The sequence below is a fragment of the Equus quagga genome, chromosome 6 (genome assembly GCF_021613505.1).
Source record: "Equus quagga isolate Etosha38 chromosome 6, UCLA_HA_Equagga_1.0, whole genome shotgun sequence".
Lineage (NCBI taxonomy): Eukaryota > Metazoa > Chordata > Mammalia > Perissodactyla > Equidae > Equus > Equus quagga.
Window position 1 is genome coordinate 120,763,887 of NC_060272.1, and position 21,803 is coordinate 120,785,689.

At 36.2% G+C, this 21,803-nt stretch overlaps 1 protein-coding gene across 3 annotated transcripts in view; it reads left to right on the forward strand.

Annotated features, from left to right (window-relative positions):
• Nucleotides 1-21,803, forward strand: part of FOCAD (focadhesin) — a 270,438-nt gene that overhangs the window by 168,062 nt on the left and 80,573 nt on the right. For all 3 annotated transcript variants that reach the window (XM_046664479.1, XM_046664480.1, XM_046664481.1), the window contains 3 exons: nucleotides 6,620-6,758; nucleotides 11,333-11,518; nucleotides 15,987-16,108. In XM_046664479.1, coding sequence (XP_046520435.1) covers nucleotides 6,620-6,758; nucleotides 11,333-11,518; nucleotides 15,987-16,108 — 447 coding nt within the window. The remainder of the gene's footprint in view (nucleotides 1-6,619; nucleotides 6,759-11,332; nucleotides 11,519-15,986; nucleotides 16,109-21,803) is intronic.

The window sequence follows — 21,803 nt, forward strand, 5'->3', positions numbered from 1 at the left end:
CTTCTTACAAAGAAAGAGAGAAAGAAGAAAAGGAAAAGGAAAAAGAGAAAAAAAGCTACATGTAAATTTGGTATGGGTCAGCCCCAGTGGCCTAGTGGTAAGTTCAGTGCGCTCCGCTTCAGTGGCCCTGGTTTGGTTCCTGGGTGTGCACCTACACCACTCATCTATCAGTGGCCATGCTGTGATGGCAGCTCACGTACAAAATAGCAGAAGATTGGTAACAGATGTTAGCTCAGAGCAAATCTTCCTCAGAGGGAAAAAAAATTTGGTATGCAAACTCCTACCAGTAGATTAGCTGCAGCATCTGGAATGATACTTTTCATTATTATTATTTTTAGTAAGCGATTGCTAGTTTAGATCACAGCATAAAATTACCTTTTTTTTAGCTACTACTCCTGACATATTCCAGCTGGAATAATAGCTTTAATTAAATAACACCCATGTACTCTTGATTCTTTAGTCTCTACTTCTTTAAATATTGGTATGTTAATATTTTTTCCTACTTTAGAGTTTATTCCATTTCCGATTATGTTAGAGTTTATACTCAATAAGCGCTATACTCAGTCAAATATTAGATACTTTCTTAATCTAACTCTTCTATAACTTCTGATCCCTGAATAGCTGTAAATAGCTCTTTATACCTTCCAACATAAAGGGTAGTGATGTGTTTAGAGTTGGGGTTTCTATATATGTTTGGATTTTCACCATCAGAGTGAAGAGCTATGAAAGAAAGCTCTAAGGCTTATCCTTTTTTAGCCATGCTTTTCAACCTTTTTTTCTGCCCTAACCGCCTTCTGGGATATAACTCACTCCCAAAAGTAACGATGGTTCACTACTGTGGATATTCTCAACTGGGATTAAGATGAGGGCACAGAAGTGGTTTAAAAGAGGTTGCCTCTCACCCCCAGCCTGATATAGAGGACCTGCCACCTCATGGAGAGTCATTGCTTCTGAGACTGAGACTGCGTTCTTCTTTTGATTGATTACTGATTTTCGGTTTGGCTGTTTGAATACCTAAGGACTGCAAGTCCAGAAAGTGATCAGTTTGTTCATATCCCAAACAAGTCGCCAAAGGCTAAAGTTACAACCGAGTCAGCTCCGCACTTCTGTTTTGTAGACAATGGTAGTGATGTGCAACGGAGGTTCATTTACTATAAAAGCATATTTTCGGGGCCGACCCAGTGGCGCAGCGGTTAAGTTTGTACCTTCCGCTTCAGCAGCCTGGGGTTTGCCAGTTCGGATCCCAGGTGGGGACATATGCACTGCTTCTCAAGCTATGCTGTAGCAGGCATCCCACATATAAAAAAATAGAGGAAGATGAGCACACATGTTAGCTAGCTCAGGCCAGTCTTCCTCAGTGAAAAGAGGAGGATTGGTGGCAGATGTTAGCTTAGGGCTAATCTTCCTCAAAAAGAGCGTGTTTTCAATTGTTTCGAAAGTCTCTGCTAGGTAGGGACTTCCATAATGTCAAAACTAAGATTCTTCTTTGTTGTCAGAGGTTACTCACTCTGCACCAAGGGCAGTTTGGTTTACTCAAAACTGAAGGTTACCTGTACACCTTTCCAGTGAAAGTTCATCCACATTCTCTCTTTCCACTTGTGGAAACTTGTGAAATAATCTTTTAAATTAGCACATTGTGACTTTCAAGCAGAAATTTTTTTTAAAAAGCTATAATGCACCCTTATCAACATGGCTACTTTTGTGGATTATAATTCAGCTACTTTTGTTAAGTACTACTTTTCTTTAAATTTGCTAAAAGATTTCTTGTTGATTGATGAACGTCAATTTAAACTGTGAAACTCATCGAAAGCTGACAGGATGGGAGAACAAAAGGAGTAAGATGAGTGGCAGACGTCAGAAGGAAGATTAGAGTTGACTGAAACAGTACATCTCAGATAAGATGGAAAATGTCAATGGGTAGTAAGTAGTGTTGAATGAGACACCACGAGAATTAGGGATTTCAATAGCAAATTCATTAACTCATCTGTCTTGCCATTGGTTTGTTATTAGGAAGTTCTGTGGGAATGGAAGTGATAGATACTTCACACTTGTGTTGATTTTATAATTACTTATTGGACATATACTAAGGAGTAGGCGCTGTTTTATGAGGTGGAGAATGTTGAATGATTACATTGTTTTGTTGGTTTGTAAAAATATCATTGCAAATTACTTGAAACACGCAAATCAAAAGTTTGATTCAAAAATTTGAGGGGCTTCACTGAGGACCTATTGATTAATGTTAAAAAATAGAGGTGAATGGGGGCCAGCAGTTAACTTTGCACACTCTGCTTTGGCGGCCTGGGGTTCGCTGGTTTGGATCCCAGGCATGGACCTAGGCAGGGCTCATCAAGCCATGCTGTGGCAGGAATCCCACGTATAAATATAGAGGAAGATGAGCATGGATGTTAGCCCAGGACCAATCTTCCTCAGCAAAAAGAGGAGGATTGGCAGCAGAAGTTAGCTCAGGGCTAATCTCCTCCAAAAAAAAAAAAAAAAAATACACATAAATGATTTTTCCCTTTTAGTTTGTATTTCTTCTCTTCTTTTTAGCTATTTATCCTTCTCCCTTGCCTTCTTTAGTGCCAAAAATAAAAAAAAAACCCAAACCAAAACAAACAAAACCAGAAAAACTATGGAGAATTGTTTTTCTGGTAAAACAATTAGTAATAGATAAACATTTAGGTAGAAGATTGACTCTTCTCTCTGACTCGGGTTCATTAAAAAATATTTAGCTGTTTAAAAATTAAACTTTTTATTATAGAGATCTTAAGACAGATTGTGTTGTTGATTTCTGGAGTTAATTTTAGAAGTGAGTAGTATAAAAGAACTCGTTATGCATCCTGGGTCCGTATTAATATGTTGTAACCTGTTTGGCTTTGATTTAAGTGAATGTCACTGCATTCATCAGAAGCTGTTTCTCTTTTTAAATGAATTTATGCAGATACTTGACGTGTTCCAAATAAAATCCTCTGTTTATGCACAAAATCCTGGATTTTCATAGGTTACATACATAGAAAGGTGGTTGAAAGGTTATCTGGCTCAGAACCCATAGTGAGGTATTTTGTAGGATAAGCTTTCCAATGTTCAATTTGAAGCAGATTTTAAAAGGAATTTATCATTTTATATTTGGCTCTCTGTTTAAGTTTCTTCAACAAAGCTTATCTGTAATTGGACGGGCTTAGTTGTTGTGTGTGTATGTGTGTGTGTGTGTTTTAAATATATATGCAGTTTTCCTGGGTGTTTTAACAGCTAATGTAATAAAATTGCCAAAATTTTATAACTTTAGCAAGTATTCTTTCATATGACTTCTCTCGATTTTCCTTAGCTGTTCTCACCTTGATCTTACTTGTTACACACAAAGGGAAAAGACTGGGGCTAGCATAGGGAAGCTGGAACAAATACTTCTCTGAGAGGGAGCAGAAGAGGAGAGAAGTGTACTGGATCCAAGTTCTAACAATAAGGGCTAATTTGTTCAGGAGAATCAACTCACCTTTGAAGAAACAAAATTGAAGGATACCATTATAAAATTGGAAGATACCATTATAAGTAGGCAGAGTGTATCATCTGTACTTAAATTACAGTATCTCTGTAGTCTTTTTATTAACATACATGCATTTTTAAGATGCAGACATATGCTGTTTACGACATAGCAGATAAATTAAAATAGGTGTCCAGTTATATGAATGTGAAATTAGACAACTTAAGATGGACGAGTGGATCAATTTTTTTTATCTCCAACATAGTAGGTCTTTCTCTAGTGGCTCTCAGAAATATTGATGGCCTGGATGCTGTGACTCATTTTAAGTAATTTATGTTGACTGGGCAGAAAGACTGGATAGGATCAAATAAGTGCAAAAATTATTATATCTCTTTTATGCTAAATAATTCTGGAAGTGGAAGATTTGGTCATTTGGCATAATTCATATACCAGTTTAAGGTCCCTCTGGAGATGGTGGCAGCTTCCATTTCCACTTCTTATGCTGCTTGGCCCTCCTCTTCTCTTTTTATAGCTTTCCTTCCTTCCTCCCTCCTCTTCCTTCCTTTCTTTCTTTTTTTTTTTGAGGAAGATTAGCCCTGAGCTAACATCTGCTGCCAATCCTCCTCTTTTTGCTGAGGAAGACTGGCCCTGAGTTAACATCTGTGACCATCTTCCTCTACTTTGTATGTGGGATGCCTGCCACAGCATGGCTTGCCATGCGGTGCAATGTCCGCACCCAGGATCCGAACCTGAGAACCCTGGCCACCAAAGCAGAACATGCACACTTAGCTGCTGCGCCACTGGGCCGGCCCCTCTTCCTTTCTTTTTAAACAGCTTTATTGAGATATAATCCTCATTCCATATAACTCACCTATTTAAAGTGCACAATTCAGTGGTTTTAGCATATTCATAGAATTGTGCAGCTGGTCAGAGAGCAACCACAGTTTAATTTTAGAACATTTTATTAGCAGTCTCCATTACCCCTTTCTCCTCCCTCAGCCCTAAGCAACCAATTTAATCTACTTTCTGTCTCTATCAATTTGCCTGTCTGGACCTTTCCTATAATGAAATCATATAGTATGTGGTCTTTGTGACTGGCTTCCTTCACTTAGCATAATATTGTAAAGGTTCATTCATGTGTAGCATGTATCTGTGCTTCATTCCTTTTAATGACTGAATAATATTCCATTGCATAGATATGCCACATTTTGTTTTTGCTTTCATTAGTTAATGGACATTTGAGTTGCGTCCATTTTTTGGCTATTATGAATAATGCATTCACATTCATGAACATTCGTGTGCAAGTTTTTGTGTGATCATGTATTTTCATTACTCTTGGTTATATACCTACGAGTGCAGTTGCTGGGTCATATGGTAACTCTGTGTTTAACTTTTTGAGAAACTGCCAAACTGTTTTCCAAAGGAGCTGTACTGTTTTACATTCGCACCAGCAGTGTATGAAGGTTCTGATTTCTCCACATCCTCATCATCCCTCTGAGTTTTCATATCGGCTTAAGTGTTTACCTCTGCCTTCTACCTCCCCAAGTCTCTTGTCGCTTGTGAATATGATGTATGTCAGAGCTTTCCAGTGCTTTGATGCACTGCTGTGGTAACTCGCATTACTGATGTAGTCTCCAGCTGTAAACATGGTTGTCTGTTTCTCCCAATATGCTGTTCAAATATCATTTTCAATTTGTACTATGATGTGTAAAAAGTCAGGAAGCAAGATGCAGACCCAGAACCAGCTCCTTTTGGGGAACTTTTTAGACAACTAGGACTGGTTAGAATCTCTAAGATAACTCTTGATGATACTAAACCTGGCAAATTTCAAGCATGTACACATACCAGAGACACTTGGAAAAGCCCACTTATCAGAACCAAAAGGTTTGCAAACATACCAGGGTTTCTTTGGTATGCACTGATGTCAACAAATGCCGTCATGCCCTGTGTGGAGCAGGCGTTATTGTTATCTCTGTAATTATGGCTGGCTCAGTCCTCTGAGAATTAGGTGCTCAATATTGAATCAGAATTAAGTCTTGTCTTGCACAGTGCTCGAGTGGTCAGGTTGCTTTAACTCTTCCACTAGTGAAGAGAACACTAGTTATGGTTGAAAGGCTTCATTGGAGTTAAGGTTATTAGACTTAAGAGAAGGATTTCCTCTCTGTTTTCTCTTACGCCCCTGCAAGAATCCTGACTCAGTGCAGTTCCTAAATGGAACAGTGCTTTGGGGACCTATGAAGAAGGCAGTCTGCAGGAATTGTTAATTATTTCTAAAAATAACTCCAGGAGACAGGCTAATGGTAATGACTGGGTTCTGGCACTTTATGGTTATAGCAACCACTTTTTTCTATTTTGCTTTCCTCCTCTAATGCTTAATTATCTCCATGTGGGCATTATGATGGTGTGTCATTGAAAGTATTAAAAATTTAATTAATTGCTTGACAGTTGTATCTTGTGGAAACTACAATAGCGGTAATCTTTTTACATTTTTTATTTTTGGTTTAAACAAACCTAACTAATTACAGAGCAACCACAAAGTCTTCAAATTGCAAATAAGACATAATAAAGTATAGCTACCAATTAACAGATTTCAGTGTTTTTGTATTTTATAGCAACAAACTGCCCAAGTCTAAAAAAAGGTCAACTAAAGCATTCTGGCCTTTTCTGATCTCTACTTTATATTCTGGAATATTTTAAGCTTTGTCATAGAGATATGGCTGGAATCACAAATTAAAAAAAAATGTATTCAGACAAGGCAAATATTTAATTATAAACCATAGGAATTCAATATGTTGAATGTGTCAGTGTTTGCATTTTGTTGTTAGATGGTGTAAAATTTTATTAGTTTTCTATAATAATCATTGCTTATACTGGCTTATAGTGACTTTTTTTTTTTTTTTTTTTTTTTTTTTTACTATATTACCATTAGTTCTTTACAGGGATCTCAGATGGTATCTAATAAGATGATTAGAGTTTACCATTTAGTCATTCTGAAAATGGATAAGTTTTTTAAAATTAATTTTTAATGGTCTTTTGACATTATGGAGCAATGAGTCTAACTCAGTTTTTAAATCTTGACGTAAAAAGGACAAAGAAAAGATTTTACATAGTGTTTTAGTATCGCCTTCTCTTTCATTTCAGGTAAGACCAGAAATCCCTGTTCCTGATGAGCTAGATGAAGATGAAGATGATGATGGTGACGAAAAGGAGGTGGATCTTTCAGTTCCTGGCTTCTGCTATCTCCAACTGTTGTCACTCACTGCTCCTTTGGTTTTACCAGGTGACTCCTATTTAGTGGCAGGGAAGCTGGCACTTTCCGGTGATTTTACCTGTCTGCTTAATTGTGTCCTTTTGTGATGTGTACATATTATAGCTTACTTTAATCATAAGTACTTACTTTCTATCTGAAATGCAAAACGCACCCATCTATTCTATAGGGACCACTTGAGGTAGTATGGTGTTCAAAACACACCAAAAAATGTTGGACTCAAATAAAATTGAACTGGAAGACTAGTTTAAACAACCATTTTCACTGAAAAATTAAAATTCATTTCAAAAGCTAAATTTATTCTGCAAGACAAATTTGCAGTGGGACTTCAAGGCACTGGTTCAAATTGTGGTTCTTCATTCTATAAGCTAAGTGAGAAGATCATTAGACTCTTCAGAGATTTACTGGGTAGTTTCTTCATGGTACGCTTATTCTTTCTATAGAGTTACTCCAAAGATAGTACCAATATTTAAGAGGTATCAATTAATGCTTTTTAAAAAAATGATCAAATTTTATGATTACTCAGTTTTGGTGTAAAGCTTATAGGACCCTGACATTTTAAAATTATTCTAGTGCTTACGTGTGGTAGTCATTCTATATGGGTGTTGTATTTAGAAATACTCACTTGCCTCTCTTTATTTTATGCCCTACCCAAGAGATGGTGGGTGGTCCCATCTGAGAAATTTGTTTGATTGTGGACTATGATTGGGAATTTACATTATTTTATTGTAAATTTCATTTTCCAACTATTAAAAAATTTCCCCAGGTGATTGATTGTGATTAAGTAGCTTTTCAGTATTAGCCAACATTTTGCCCAGCATGCTTCTATTACCTTGTTATGTCCCAGATCTACCTTGAATGTTCATGGATGTAAAAAATTAAATTCTGTAAACACAAGAAATGTCATCTTATCATCTTAATCACAACCTCACTAGCCTGTAATGTTGGAAGCTTTTTTTCTTGGCTTCTTCCCCCAGGGAAATTCCTGAGAAATTCAGCCAAATATATGCTATTTAGTTCTAGACAAAGCTGCTGTCACAGATCCCTGCCTCCTTTCATTAGAGAACACTAAATAGCATGACTTAGACAAAGAGTTCACCTTTTCATTTCTCCTAATGTCCAGAACAAGCCTTGAAAACTTGTTCTCTGTTCCTTTCTTCTGTCCTTCCCACTTCCTACCTCAAGGTCTTCAGAGTCCAGGACCTCCCCTGCAGTTACAGTGAGTCCAAGGAAGGGAAAAGCCTTTGGTTATTCAAAGTTCCTCCTGTGTCCTAAAATAGCCCTAGAGTTAAAAGTCCTCCTGGGCTTTTTTAATGGTGTTGTTCCTTCTTGCATGGATCCCTCACCCCAGTCTTGTGGTATTAGAAGGAGAAGGGAGGGAGGATATTTGTTGCCAAGGTTTGCTGTTGTTTCTGTCCTCCCAGTGCGTGTAGTGATGTGGTGGCCATTCCCTGGATTTTCTCCATTGTTTGTCCTTGATGGTTACTAGCACCTTTCCCTGAGAAAGAAGGGAGGGGGTGAGGGGTGGAGGCGGGATTTGAAATCAATAGCTGTCTGTTTGAGAAAATTCAATAATTAGCATCAGGTGGGTGGTCTGGATGCTCTCTGTGTCTGGGAAACTGTGTCACCATGGGCAGAGTTCTTCATTTTTCTGTGCCTCGCTTTTCCTGCTATTATTGGCGAACTCAAAACAGACCAGGAAAAAGGCAGCAACTTTTGGAATATATATCCTGAAAGGTACAGGATGGATGATATATACTAGGTCTCTAGATGCTGCAGGCAAAACCCCAGATTGCAATGAATATAAGTGAATCCTGGCCCTTTTCTCCTCTTAATTCATTTCAAGTCAACACAAAAGCAGCTGCAAAGTAAGTTCAGTAATTTGCATTATTTTAAATAGAGATGTTACTAGTATTGATTTTTTTTTTTAAACTTTGAAATAATTTTAGACTTACATGAAGTTGCAAAAACAGTTTAGAGGGTTCCTGTGTACTTTTTACCCAGCTGCTCCCATTGATAATATCTCATGTAACCTTAGTTCATTATTCAAACCAGGAAATTCACATTGGTACAATACTATTAACTAAACTATAGACCTATTGGATTTCACCATTTTTTTCATACAGTATGTAAACTTTCGGGATTAGCCTTTTTTCACTCAGCATAATGTCTTTGAGATCCATCCAAATAGTTCCCTGTATCAATTATTTGTTTTTTTTTTTATTGCTGAGTCGTATTCCACTGTAGGATGTACCACAATTTGTTTATCCACTCACCTGTTGAAGGACTTTTGGGTTGTTTAAAAAATTTATATCTAACACTCTGTGTCCTATAAATTTTCAGCTCTTTCAAATTCTCACCTGGTCATCTGGAAGGAAGAGACAAGGGCAAGGCTCAAAGGCAATGGAAAAAAATCCTAGTTGCTAGCTCAGTGGCTGGGGGAAGATGGTGTTTTATATATCAGTTGTACTCATGGTATCTTACCCTCATTTAAACTGTTCTCAGGGCTTGAGTTATTTGAGAATCCTTAGTTCTCTGAAGAGCTTGACAAGTAGACAAATTGCTATTCTTGTTAGTCTACGTGCAGATGTGTACTTCCCTCTTGACATGTATCAGCTTTTGCCAGAATAGAATCCCTTCTGAGAAAGCATGAAATTACCTTCTCTCACCATAGCTCTCTATCCACACAAACAGATGACTCTTAGCTACATTCTGAAAAGTCTGTACCCATACTCACCTTGAAGCAGTCACACATGCGCGTGTGTGTGCGGGGGGGGGGGGGGGGCGGGGAATTGGGGTATATGGCCTGCAATTGGATGTTGCTCATCTCTTTCATTTAGATGATATATTGATCAGGGTCTTGACAAGAAAGGCACATTCAGGTGGAGTAATTGAGAGTTTGATAAAGGCACTATTTACAGTTGTGTTGTCAAAGTTAAGGACATTCACAAGCAATAGGGAATCATCCCACAGTGGTTAATGTTCCTCAGCCTGAACAGGTAAGGGGAGATAGGGTTAGGAAAATAAGAGAAAGCATGTGTATCGTAAACAGGGATGCCTAAGGGGAGCCAGAGCCTTCAGAAGAGGGATGCAGGCAACCTGTAGCAATCCTGCAGGAGGTTATCTGGGGAATACCTCACTGTTTCCACCCTCTGATCTCCTGTCCACATCTCCCATCAGATGAAGCAAACTAGAAGCCAGAGGACAAGAGAGCCTGTTGATGTCATTGTTAAAGGTTATTCTTCCAGGGCACAGAGCAGGGTTAAGAAGGTAGAGCGGGGATCCGGAGGGGTAAATGGAAAACATTGCACACAGGTGTTCTCACGGCTTTGAATGGAGAAGCTTTGTTGCATGTATATAGGAATGACAGAACTGGCCATGTAATAGATGCTCCAGTGAGTACTTGCTGCCTTTAATTTAATCGTAGTCATTTAAAAGAGACTTAGATATATTCAGAATGAAATTCCAGTGTAGTTAGGTGGATCCTTGCTTTTTGTTCCTATAATAAGAGGAACATGCAGTGGTTTCCTTTTTTGTATTCCATACGATTTGTTTAGCTTTAATGTTTTTATTGTTTTTGTTTCTGCATTGGGCAACCTCTAGTGGTCCTTAGGAAAATAACACCTGAATATAAACCTATAGTCTTATCAAGTATTTTGTTTGGGTACCCTATTGTCTTCTGATCCCACATTTCCGTGTTACCTTATAATAAGGAAAAATGTCAAGCAGAAGAGACCTTGGGCTTCGTCAGAAGGAACACAAGCAAAGAAATATTGAACTATTATCCTGTTTTAAAATAATTGTACTGATATTGCCATGGAATGATGGATAGTTGTAAAAGCCCTCTCTAAAAACACCTAAGTGACAAGAAGGAGCCAGTCACGTGGAAATCTGGGAGTAGTGTGTTCCAGGTGGAATGAATAGCAAGTGCAGTAACGCCTGACTTAGATGTGAACTTTGTATTATTGAGGAATGGAAAAAAGGCCATATGGAAGTATGTCTTTAACGTGGCTAGCAAGGAGGGCGGGTGGTAGAGATGAAGTTAGGGGCAGAATCAGGGGCTATATGTCATTGTGAGAAGCTTTAATGTTATTCTATGTACAGCGAAAAACCATTGGAAGATGTTAGAGAGGGGAATGACATACAATTCTTCTGGGTAGAGGATGGTTTGCAGGGGTGGTCATGAGGAAAAGAAGCCAAGAAACTAGTTTTGAAATTCACCCGGATGAAGAAGAGAGAAGATAATGACTGGACAAGAAGCAGTGAAAAGGGAGAGAGATGAATAGATTTGGGAATATATTTTTGAAAGTAGATCTAGAAGGACTTGCTAATAGATTATATATACGAAGTGTTAGAAAGAGAATTAGGAATGACTATAAGTTTTTCAGCTTGAATAACTGGGTGCCATGTTCTGACTTGGGGAAGAGTAAGAAAGGGATGGGAATCAAGAGTTCTCTTTTTAGTCTTTTTGTGAAGTTTGCCCTGAAGTGTAGCTGAGTTGTTATATATGTATGAGTTAAGAATAAATGTTTCTATTCCGGGATACCATATTTACTCTACTTTTGATCTCCTTTTATCTCCTTCAGCTTTGGAGGAATTTTTTACATCACTTGTGAAGCAAGAAATGGTGAATATGCCCCGTGGGATATATCACTCTGCATTAAAAGCAGGTGTCCGCTCCGACCAAGGAAAGACTGTAGCAGGAATCCCCAATTTTATTTTGAAAATGTATGAAATGAACAAGCAACCAGGATTGAAACCTGGCCTTGCAGGTGAGCACAGTACATAGTATCAAGGTACAGGTTTTTGATGTAATAGATTAATTTCAACTTCCAAATAGGATGTAATAAGTCATGGCAGGACATTGCTGCTGCTAACATCTAGACACACCTGGATAAATGGCAAAAAGAAATCACATTTTAAAGGCATCAGAGAACTATAGAAGCAAAGATGAAAAAATGGACTAAAATTCCAGAATAGGGAGAACATTTTAGAACTCTTTCCCGTCCTCTGCTCTCCCTGTCCCTTGGGGGATATTCACAGATTCTGGTTGTGGGCTAGGATTGGGGCTTGGCTCAGGAAGAGGCCTGTTGGAGAATAGAGAAACCTGTGGAGCTTTTAGTAGTTCTGTGGAACTAGGGTGATGTGATGGTTAATTTTATATGTCAACATGATTAGGCTAAACGATGCCCAGATAGCTAGTAAAACACTATTTCTGGGTGTGTCTGTGAGTATTTCTCCAGAAAGGTTAGCATTTCAATCAGTAGACTGAGTAAAGATCGCCCTCCCCAGTGTGAGTGGGCAACATCTAATACTTGGAGGGCCTGAACAGAACAAAAGGCAGAGGAAGGATGAATTTGTTCTCTTTGCTTGAGCTGGGACATCCATCTTTTCCTGCCCTTGGACATTAGCACTCCCGGTTCTCAGGCTTTCGGACTTAGGCTGAATTATACCACTGGCTTTCCTGGTTCTCCAGCTTGCAGACAGCAGATCGTGGGACTTCTCAGCCTTGCTAATCTTGTAAGCCAATTCCCATAATAAATCTTCTCATATATATTTCTATATATATCCTATTCGTTCTGTTTCTCTGACGACTCTGACTAATATGGGTGACAAGTTGGAGATTTCCCTCATAAGAAATTTGCTGAATTTTGAGTTTGCACTAAAAGTTAAAGAACTAGGCTGATTCTTCTGAAAGGCAAAGTAAAGTCTTCATTCTTGTGGTGCTTAGGAAACAAAGAGTGGCTAGGAGAATGGGCCTGAAAACAAAGCACGTGAGTCTAGAATTGACACTGAAGATCTACAGCTCTTTTTACCTGGGTGCACTACAGCTCTTTTTACCTTGGTACGTGTACTAGTTCTGGCCTCAGCCGGAGGCTGAAATTCAAGCTTGACCTTAGCAAATGCAGGAAGCAGAGAAACCAATAGAGATCTTGATATTCTTGTGGTGGCTGAGTGACAAAACTGTGGACTTAAGGGACCTCAAACACACAGCCTGTGTCTCCCTCAAGACATTTTCCAAACTTTGAAGCTTATGGGATGGGAGAGTTAAAGAGGTAAGCTGAGAACCTCTAAGAACAGATGCGAATCTCCCATAATCTTTCCATATTGAGAGTCAAAGACCAATTCAACTGTTAGTTGAAAATCTTGGGGGAGGCATGCCCTAGGAACAGGGTTGAAACAGAAGTAGACTGAGATTTACTGAAAATATAATCAGGCATCACTCAGTTCAATCCATGATTTGATTGAGATGATCAGTCCTTCAACTCTATGTGCCTAACAGAGGTGAAGAGTTTAACATCATTTAGAATTTCTGTAGTTCTTTCATATACTGTCTAGCATACAATGAAAAAGTACTAGACATATGAAAAATGAAGAAGCTAGAAATGGAGGGGACATTTTATGGAGATGAAGTCACTCTATTTAGAAAATATCATGATTCTAATCAGTGTATATGAAATAGCATTGCTTCAAAATATATGACAAAAATTAGCAGAACTGAAAGACGAAATAGATAAACCCACAATAAGAGTGGGAAACTTTAAAGCATCTTTTTCAATAGCTTGACAAACGAGCAGGTAAAAAGATCAATAAGTTTACAAAATATCTGAACAATACTGTGAACAAATTTTGACTAAATGACTTATAGAACAATGTACCTTACAGTGATAGAATTCTTATACTTTTTAACTGTACATGGGACACTTAGCAAAAGGACTATATGATGGACCATAAACTTCAACAAATTTCCTCTGGCGACAATGGGATTAAGCTAAAAATAAACAACAAAAAGATAACTAGAATGTCTCCAATAGACTTGGAATTGAACAATACACTTATAAATAATCCATGGACCAAAGAAAAAAATCAAAATGGAAATCAGAAAATATTTTGAACTGAAGGATAATGAAAATAAGCCATCACAACTTGTGTGATAAAGCTAAAACAGTGTTGGAGGGAAATTTATTCCTTCAATGCATGTATTAGAAAAGAAGAAAGGAAAACAATCATGACTTAAGCTTGCATCTCAAGAAACTTGGAAAAGAACAGTAAATTAAACTTAAAGAAAAGATAAAGGAAAGAATAATAAAGATAAAAATAAATACAATAGAAACATAAAATTAAAAAACAAAGCAAAGCAAAAAGTTGATTTTTTAATATGTTTGATAAAATTGATAAAGCCATTGTAAATCTGGACAATAAGATGTAGAAATATAGATTAGCTATATCGGGAACAACAAAGGAGACACTACTTCAGACCCTACGGCATTCAAAAAGATAATACAAGAATATTATAAAGACCTTTTAGCCAATTTTATAGTTTGGATGAGATATAGAAATTCATTAAAATATAAACCTTTGTAAAACTGACAGAAAGAGGAATAGACCACATGAATAGTTTGATATTTATTAAAGAAATTGAATTTGTAAGAACCTTCCCACAAAGAAAACCCTAGGTGCAGATGGCTTCCTTAGTGTATTTTTCCAGAAAATTAGGGGAGAAATAACAATGGTCTTTCATAAACTCTGATAGAGAATAGCAGAAAAGGAACACCCTTGATGAGATCAGCATGATCTTGATACCAAGTGCAAGAAGAGAATATTACAAACCAGTCTCTTCCATGAATGTAATTGTAAAAATCCCCCCAAAATATATTAGAAAATTGAATTCAGCAATATGTACAAAGGATAATACATAACAATTAAGTGAGGTTAATTTAATGTTTGAAAATCAATGTAATTCATTACGTTAATAGAAAAAGGCAGAACAATCTTTAGATGATCTCAATAGATTTGGAAAAAGCCTTTGAAAAGTTTAGCTCTTGATACAAAAAAGACTCTCATTAAACTGTAAATAGAAGGGAACTTCTTTTATTCTGATAAAGAACATCTACAATGCTGTCTTTGTACTTAACACTGAAATATTGAAACTTACTCCTTGAAACTGGGAAAAAGATAACTGATGCTTGTTATCATGACTGTTATTCGGTCTCATAATGGAGGCCATAAGTAGTGTAATAAGCTAAGAAAAAGAAATAAAATAATAAGGATTAAGAAGGAATAGTCATTATTTGCAGGTGACATGATTGTACACATAGAAAAATTCAAAATAATCTACAGACTAAATAGGATTAATAAATAAATTTAGCAAGGTTACTGCATACATATGAAGGTCAACATATAAAAGTAAATTATATATTTGTATATACCATAACAAATAAAAAATGAAATTTAAAAACTGTACCATTTATAATAGCATCAAAAAATATCAAATATCCAGAATAAATTTAGCAAAAAGTGTGTAAAACCCTTACACTGGGCGCTACAAAATGCTGTAGAGAAAAGTTAAAGTAATCCTAATAAACGGAGTGATATACAATGTTTATGGACTAGAAGACTCCATGTTGTAAATATGTCAGTTCTCTTCAAATTGATATGTAGATTCAAGTCAATCTCAATCCATATCCCAGTAGGTTTTGGAAATTGACAAACTGATTCTAAAATTTGGTGGAAATGGAAAAGACCAAATAGCCAGGGTAATCTTGAAGAATAACAAAGGAGGATATACATTACCAGGTATCAAGACCTGTTATAAAGCCACAATAATTGGCAGTGTGGTATTAGTGCAAAGATAGACAAACTGACCAATGGCAGAATAGATGGTGTCCAGAAACAGACCCACATAGACAAGGTCATTAGATTTATTACACACGTGACACTGCAGTACTGTGTGACCAGAGGGGGAAGGACTGGGAGGAGAAGTGTTAGAGGAGGAGGAGGGAGGGAAAGAGGGAGAGTGAATGTGTGTGAGTGCAGGGATGAGGGAAAACTTGTTCACTTGTGGGCATAAACTAAAGGAACCCATGTTATCAGTTCACAAAGATTGATATGTGCAAATCATTTGTCTTTAATAGAAATTTATTTCTTTAAAAAAGCTTGATACAATCTCTAGAAGTAACAGTTCACAAAATTTAAAATGTCACAGATTGTAAGTTTGTTCATTTATTTACAAACAAATAAGGCTTGTAGATAAGTGATTAAGTATGGTCACTTGTTCTCTGTTCTGTTTTTTCTTTTCTTAGACACCAATAAACAGTCAAAAATCATAATTTGCTTAGCAAATTCTCTTGTCGTCTCTAAATCTCTCTATCCAGATTGATTGAATGTGGATTACTGAGAATCTAATTAGTGAAATTTTTACACAAGAAATGTTTTTATAAGTTTCCTTTTTTTTTAAAGGTGGTATGTTATTTTGTTATGATATTTCAACATATCAGAGTAAAGATGGCAAACCCTTGAATCGACTGATGGCCAGTAGAGGGCGAAGTTTCAAGCAGACCTCACTTGCTCTAGTGCATGAGGTAGGTGTCTTCCCATACTCTCTAACAGGTTCTTCTTGCTTGTATGATTTGGGGTTTTCCTCTGTCACTTTATGTTTGTGAAATTTAGTGTGTGTTTGAAAATAATTTTTCTCTTTATCATAATTAATTTAAGTTGCTTTTAAAGTCAACCAAAATAGCCGACCCAACTAAATACTGAAATATTTTGATGTATTAAGAAATGGCGTACTTCCCCTGCCACCTAGCCTAATTATTAACAATTAGTATCTAGGAATTTGGTTAATTTCATCAATGTTTAATTTCCGTTGTTTTGAATAAATTCCAACTTATTTAAATAATGCCTATTTCTTAATTCTTATCCTTTGCGACTGTGCAGGGCACCAGTGTGTATATTTTGTGGATGTTGAGTATTAACAGGAAAGAAAAGTGTTTGGGAAAAAAACCCTTTGGTTTTAGTGTTTATTTTACTTTTCCTTTAGGCCACCCTTTTAAAATAAAGTTTATATGATGCCATTAAATGATTTGTATGAAATCTGATCATTGCAGATCATAGCAATAGCAGAGGCAAGAGGGAAGCTGCAAATGACTTAGAAAATGTGCATTTTTATTGTTGTTTTTTGAAATTTTATGACAGTTACTCATTCACGTATATAAAAACTATGAATGAGTAACAAAATAAAATATCACAGCAAAGAGGTTTACTTTATATAATTTAGACATTAGATACATTATAAACGGAAAATATACAAATTATAAAAAATTTAATTAGCACTTCTATGATTAGTTTGTATTAAATCTTATTTTGATGTGTAATTTATAAATCTGATATCACTAATTTGGTTCAATTATATTTCATATCATACCAGTTACCACCAGTTAGCATAGCTGGTTTTAAAGAATCATCTTTATCCAATGCCACCCATGTTCTTTTCATATATTTAATTAGAGTTGAAATTATGTAAATATTTGGTTCAGAACCTTTTTCATCTAATACAGTGTCTTCATTTAACTAAGGAAGGAAGAAAGTTCTGGGAAAAGCAGTCTTTCTCTGTGAAGAAGTGAGGTTTAATTTCACTGAAGAGGGAAAAACATAGGTGATTTCTAGATTTGTTTTCCCTAGCGTCTTTGTAGGTGGTGTGGAGAAAGGAAAGATTTTGTACCTTTTCGTGTTTTTAAGCTGTGCGCTTAGGTGTTTGAAGAGTAACCAAGTGTTAGGTGTTAATGGAAAGCTGATTTTAAAAGTCACCATTAGAAGAGAAACAAGAAAAAGTATTAATGTGGGGGAGAGCAGAAGACATCTGATAAATTCAGCACATGGTATCAGAACTTACGAGGTGTGCCTTAGATATGAACAGAGAAAATACTTGGGTTAAGACACTCGTTGCTTGTGTTGTAGAATGCCTAGAAAATTTCAAAGAGATGAGAAAATAAGATCATTATTTTAGAAGTCAATTGAAAGACATACTAGAATTCTGTCAAGTCTATGGTAGGATTTTAGCGTGGATTCATCTTCTGCTTACTATAATTCATTAAAAAAAAAAGCAGAGAGAGAGAATGAGCCATGTGGTTCCTCAAACTATGTGACAACAAATAATGAGAGTTTTAAAGCTGGTTAATAAAAATAACAATTGCAATAATAATAGCTAATAACCAGCTCAGGCACTTTAAAGATTGTTATTCATATATTAATTCATTTGATCTCCACATTAACACTGTGAGGTTGGTGGTGTTAATTGTGCTCAAGATCAGAGAGCTGGTAAGGAGAGGAGCCTGGAAGCTGATCCCAGGCAGGGTCACTCCCATGGCCCTTGAACTACCTTATGCTGTCCCAGGTTAAGCAGGGACATTTGAAAAATACCTTTGGATTGTTCCAAGAAGACTCTGGTATTTCATGACTGGTCTTCTTGCTTCTAGTCTTTCTTTTGTTGCAGTCCATTTGGTACTTTTCCAGCTGGTGCTTCTTCAAACTCTGCTTTGGTTCCTATTGCTACTTTATTCTGTCTTTTATTTTTAAAAAGTCTGTCATGAGAGTTTCAATTTGTTTATTAACTCACCAATTGATGGACTTTGGGGTTGTTTCCAGTTTTTGGTGATTATGACTAAAGCTGCTATAAACATTCTCGTCCAGGGGTAGGTGTGGACATCTGTTTTCATTTCTTTTTAGTAAACAAGTACCTAGGAGTGGGATTGCTGGGTCGTATAGTAAGTGAATATAAGAAACTACCAAACTGGTTTCCTTGTGAATGCCCACCAGCCAAATAAGGGAGTTCCAGTTGCTCTGCCTCCTTGCCAGTGCTCCAAATGGTCGGTTTTTAAAAATGTAGCCATTCTCAATACGTTGGTAGTGGTTTCCCTTTTGTGGTTTTAATTTATGTTTCCTCTATGACTATTGATGTTGAGCATCTTTTCATGTATTAATTTGCCATTTATATCTTTTCTTCCACAAAGTGTCCTCATCTTTTGCCCATTTTTTAACCAGGTTTTCATTTTCAGATGAAAGTTCTTTATATATTCTGGATATACATCCTTTATTAAAATGTGCTTTGCAAATGTTTTACTTAATCTGTAACTTATCTTTTGATTTCCTAACCAGTGTCTTTTGAAGAGCAGATTTTTAGTTTTGAAGAATTCCAATTTTTCAAGTTTTTCTTTTTATCATCCTTGCTTTTTGTCTAACTGAAAGTTGCAAAGATTTTCTGTTTTTTTCCCCCTGTATTTTCTATTTTCTTTATTTAGAAAAAGAGGTCTAATTCATATACCATAAAATTCATGCATTTAAAGTGTGCAATTCAGTGGTTTTAGTATATTTACAGAATTGTGTCACCACATTCAATTTTAGAATATTTTCATCACACCGAAAGGAAGCTCTGTTCCCATTAGCAGTCATTCTCCATTTTCATCACTCTCCATCCTCCAGCAACTGTGAATCCTCTTTCTGTTTCCATAGATCTGCCTCTTTTGGACATTTCATATAAGTGAAATTATATAATCTGTGGTCTTTTTGGTCTGACTTTTTTCACTTAGTATAATGTTTTCAAGGTTTATATAATGCATTGTCACATGTATCAGTACTTCCTTCCTTTTTATGACTGAATAATATTCCATTATATGGATATATCATATATAGTTTATCCATTAATCACTTAATCCATGTCCTATATTTTCTTGTAGAAGTTTTATGGTTTAAGGTTTACATTTTAGCCTGTGATCTATTGGAGTTAATTTTTTATAAGGTATGAGTTATATTTGTTGAATATACCATTCTTTCTTCATCTAGGCATCTTTGTTGAAAATCATTTGTTCATATGTGTGTGGGTCTATTTCTGTACTCAGTTTTGCCCCGTTTGATCTGTGTGTGTATACTTTCATCAAAACCACATAGCTTAATAACTGTTGCTTTATAATAAGTCTTGAGATCAAGTAATATGAGTCGTCCAACTTTGTTGTGTTTTGTTTTTAAATTTGTCTATCTTTGGCCCTTTGCTTTTCCAACTATATTTTAAATAAGCTTTGAGAAAACACAAAAAAGCCTGTTGTAATTTTGATTGGAAATGCATTGAGTCTGTAGATAATTGGGGAGAAAATTGACATCTTAATAATATTGAGTCTTTCAATCCACGCACAAGATATATCATTCCATTATTTTAGGTCAATGTTTTGTTGTTTTCTTATTACAAATCTTTCACATATTTTGTTAAATTTAATAAGTATTGCATATTCCTAAGTATTTTGATGTTACTGCAGTTAGACTTTTTTTTGTTTGTTTTAATTTCTGACTGCTCACTGCTAGTATATAAACATAATTGACACTTTTCTATGACTTTACTAAACCCACTTATACATCCTTATAGTTTGTTTGTAGATTCTTTTTGTTTTTCATTGTAATGTTGGCTGTGAATAGAGATGGTCTTAATTTTTTTCTTTCTGACCAATATGCCTTTCATTTCTTCTTCTTATCTGATTGCACTGTCACGGGCCCTCCAATGTAGTGTTGAATAGGAGTGAATTGCGCAGTCTTCTTAACATTAAATATGATGTTAGTATAGAGTTTTTTTAGACATCGTTTATCAGGTTAACAGCGTTTCCTTTTATTTCTAAATTGCTAAGAGTTTTTATCACAAATGGATGTTGAATTTTGTGAAAAATTTTTTCTGCATCTATTGAGATGATCATATGATACTTTTTTAGTTTCATGATATGATGAATTATTTTGATCGATTTTCTAGTGTGAACAAAACCTGCATTCCTGGGATAAACTCCACTTGATCATAATGTATTATCCTATTTATATATTGCTGAATTTGATTTGTTGAGGACTTTTGCATTTGCATTTATGCTCATGAGGGATATTGTTCTGTAGTCTCCTTGCAATATCTTTGCCTGGTATGTTGTCAGGGTAATGCTATCCTCATAAATAATTATTCCTTAAATGTTTGGTAAAATTTTTCAGTGAAACCATTTGGGCTTGGAGTTTTCTTTAGGAATGTTTGTAACTATGAATTCAATTCATTTACTATATGAGACTGTTCTTTCTTTATATCTGTCTATCTATCCATCTATCTGTCTATCTAATCTGTCCGTCCCTATTAATCCTGAAGGGGGGATTTGAGTGGCACAGCATATATAACAATTAGTGTCTATATCCTTTTTTAAAGTGTAAACTTCATAAAATCAGGGAGTTTGTTTTGGTCATGGGTAGCTCCAGTGCCTGGTATTCCTGGCACATAGTAGACACTTCATAAATGTTTGTTGAATTAAGGACTTAAATCCTTTTGAAACTTGTATGTATCCTATACTTCACGTGTGCATTTAGTGAGATGGTTTTCTTTTCCTGGAAATGTTGTTATTAAATCGATGGTGAATCTAATAATTGTTGAGGTCTTACTAAGAAATGACATTATTGTCATTTGAACAAGATTTTATGTCCTGTTTTGCATTATTATTCATTTATATGGTTTAACCTCCCCTCCCTGTCAAAGATTATATATCCCTACAGGATATTCTATGGCCTTCTGAATGCCTGCAACTCTAGGTGGGTGAGCCGGTGAATGCCTGGGTAAAAGAACTGTTTTGAATGTCTAAGTGCTGTGCTCTTCATATTTTGAAGTGTATTTTGCTTTATGTAGTGGTCAATATTTCTCAAGAACTGTTAGTTAAATCAAGTAATTTGCAATGTCATGGAGAACTAGCTATTTAATGTAATCTGTGATGAATTCTTCTGGAAAGTGTACTATCCCCTTCCTTTTTGAAAAGTGCGTATTTTTTTTCATTGACTTTTCTTGAAGTGAAACTCTCCTTTGTTACTTTTGGAAGACTCACAGATCTAAGTCTGGTTCCGATTTGACCTGACACTGGAGGCAGTTCCGTGTAATCGCTGTTTTGTTTAGATTTCTGTAAAACTGGAGTGCCCTCTCTCTCTCTCCTCCTTTGAACAGGGGCCCACCAGGGGTCATTTCAGATCCACTAGGGCTTCTCCGAGTTCAGATGACTGTCCTCTTCTGCTCTGATTAATAATTACTACTTCTCACCCTGAGACTAACTTGGCTACTGATGACGAGGAAGCTGAAGGTGAATGACAGTTTCCTCCCTGAAATTTCCTGCCTGTCTTGTCATCCTTTGGCATTTCTAACTCTGACATGACACTCTCACCTAAATTAGAGGATACTGATTTGTCCCTGGATGGGAATGGCAGTCTTGCTTCATTATTTCCTCCATC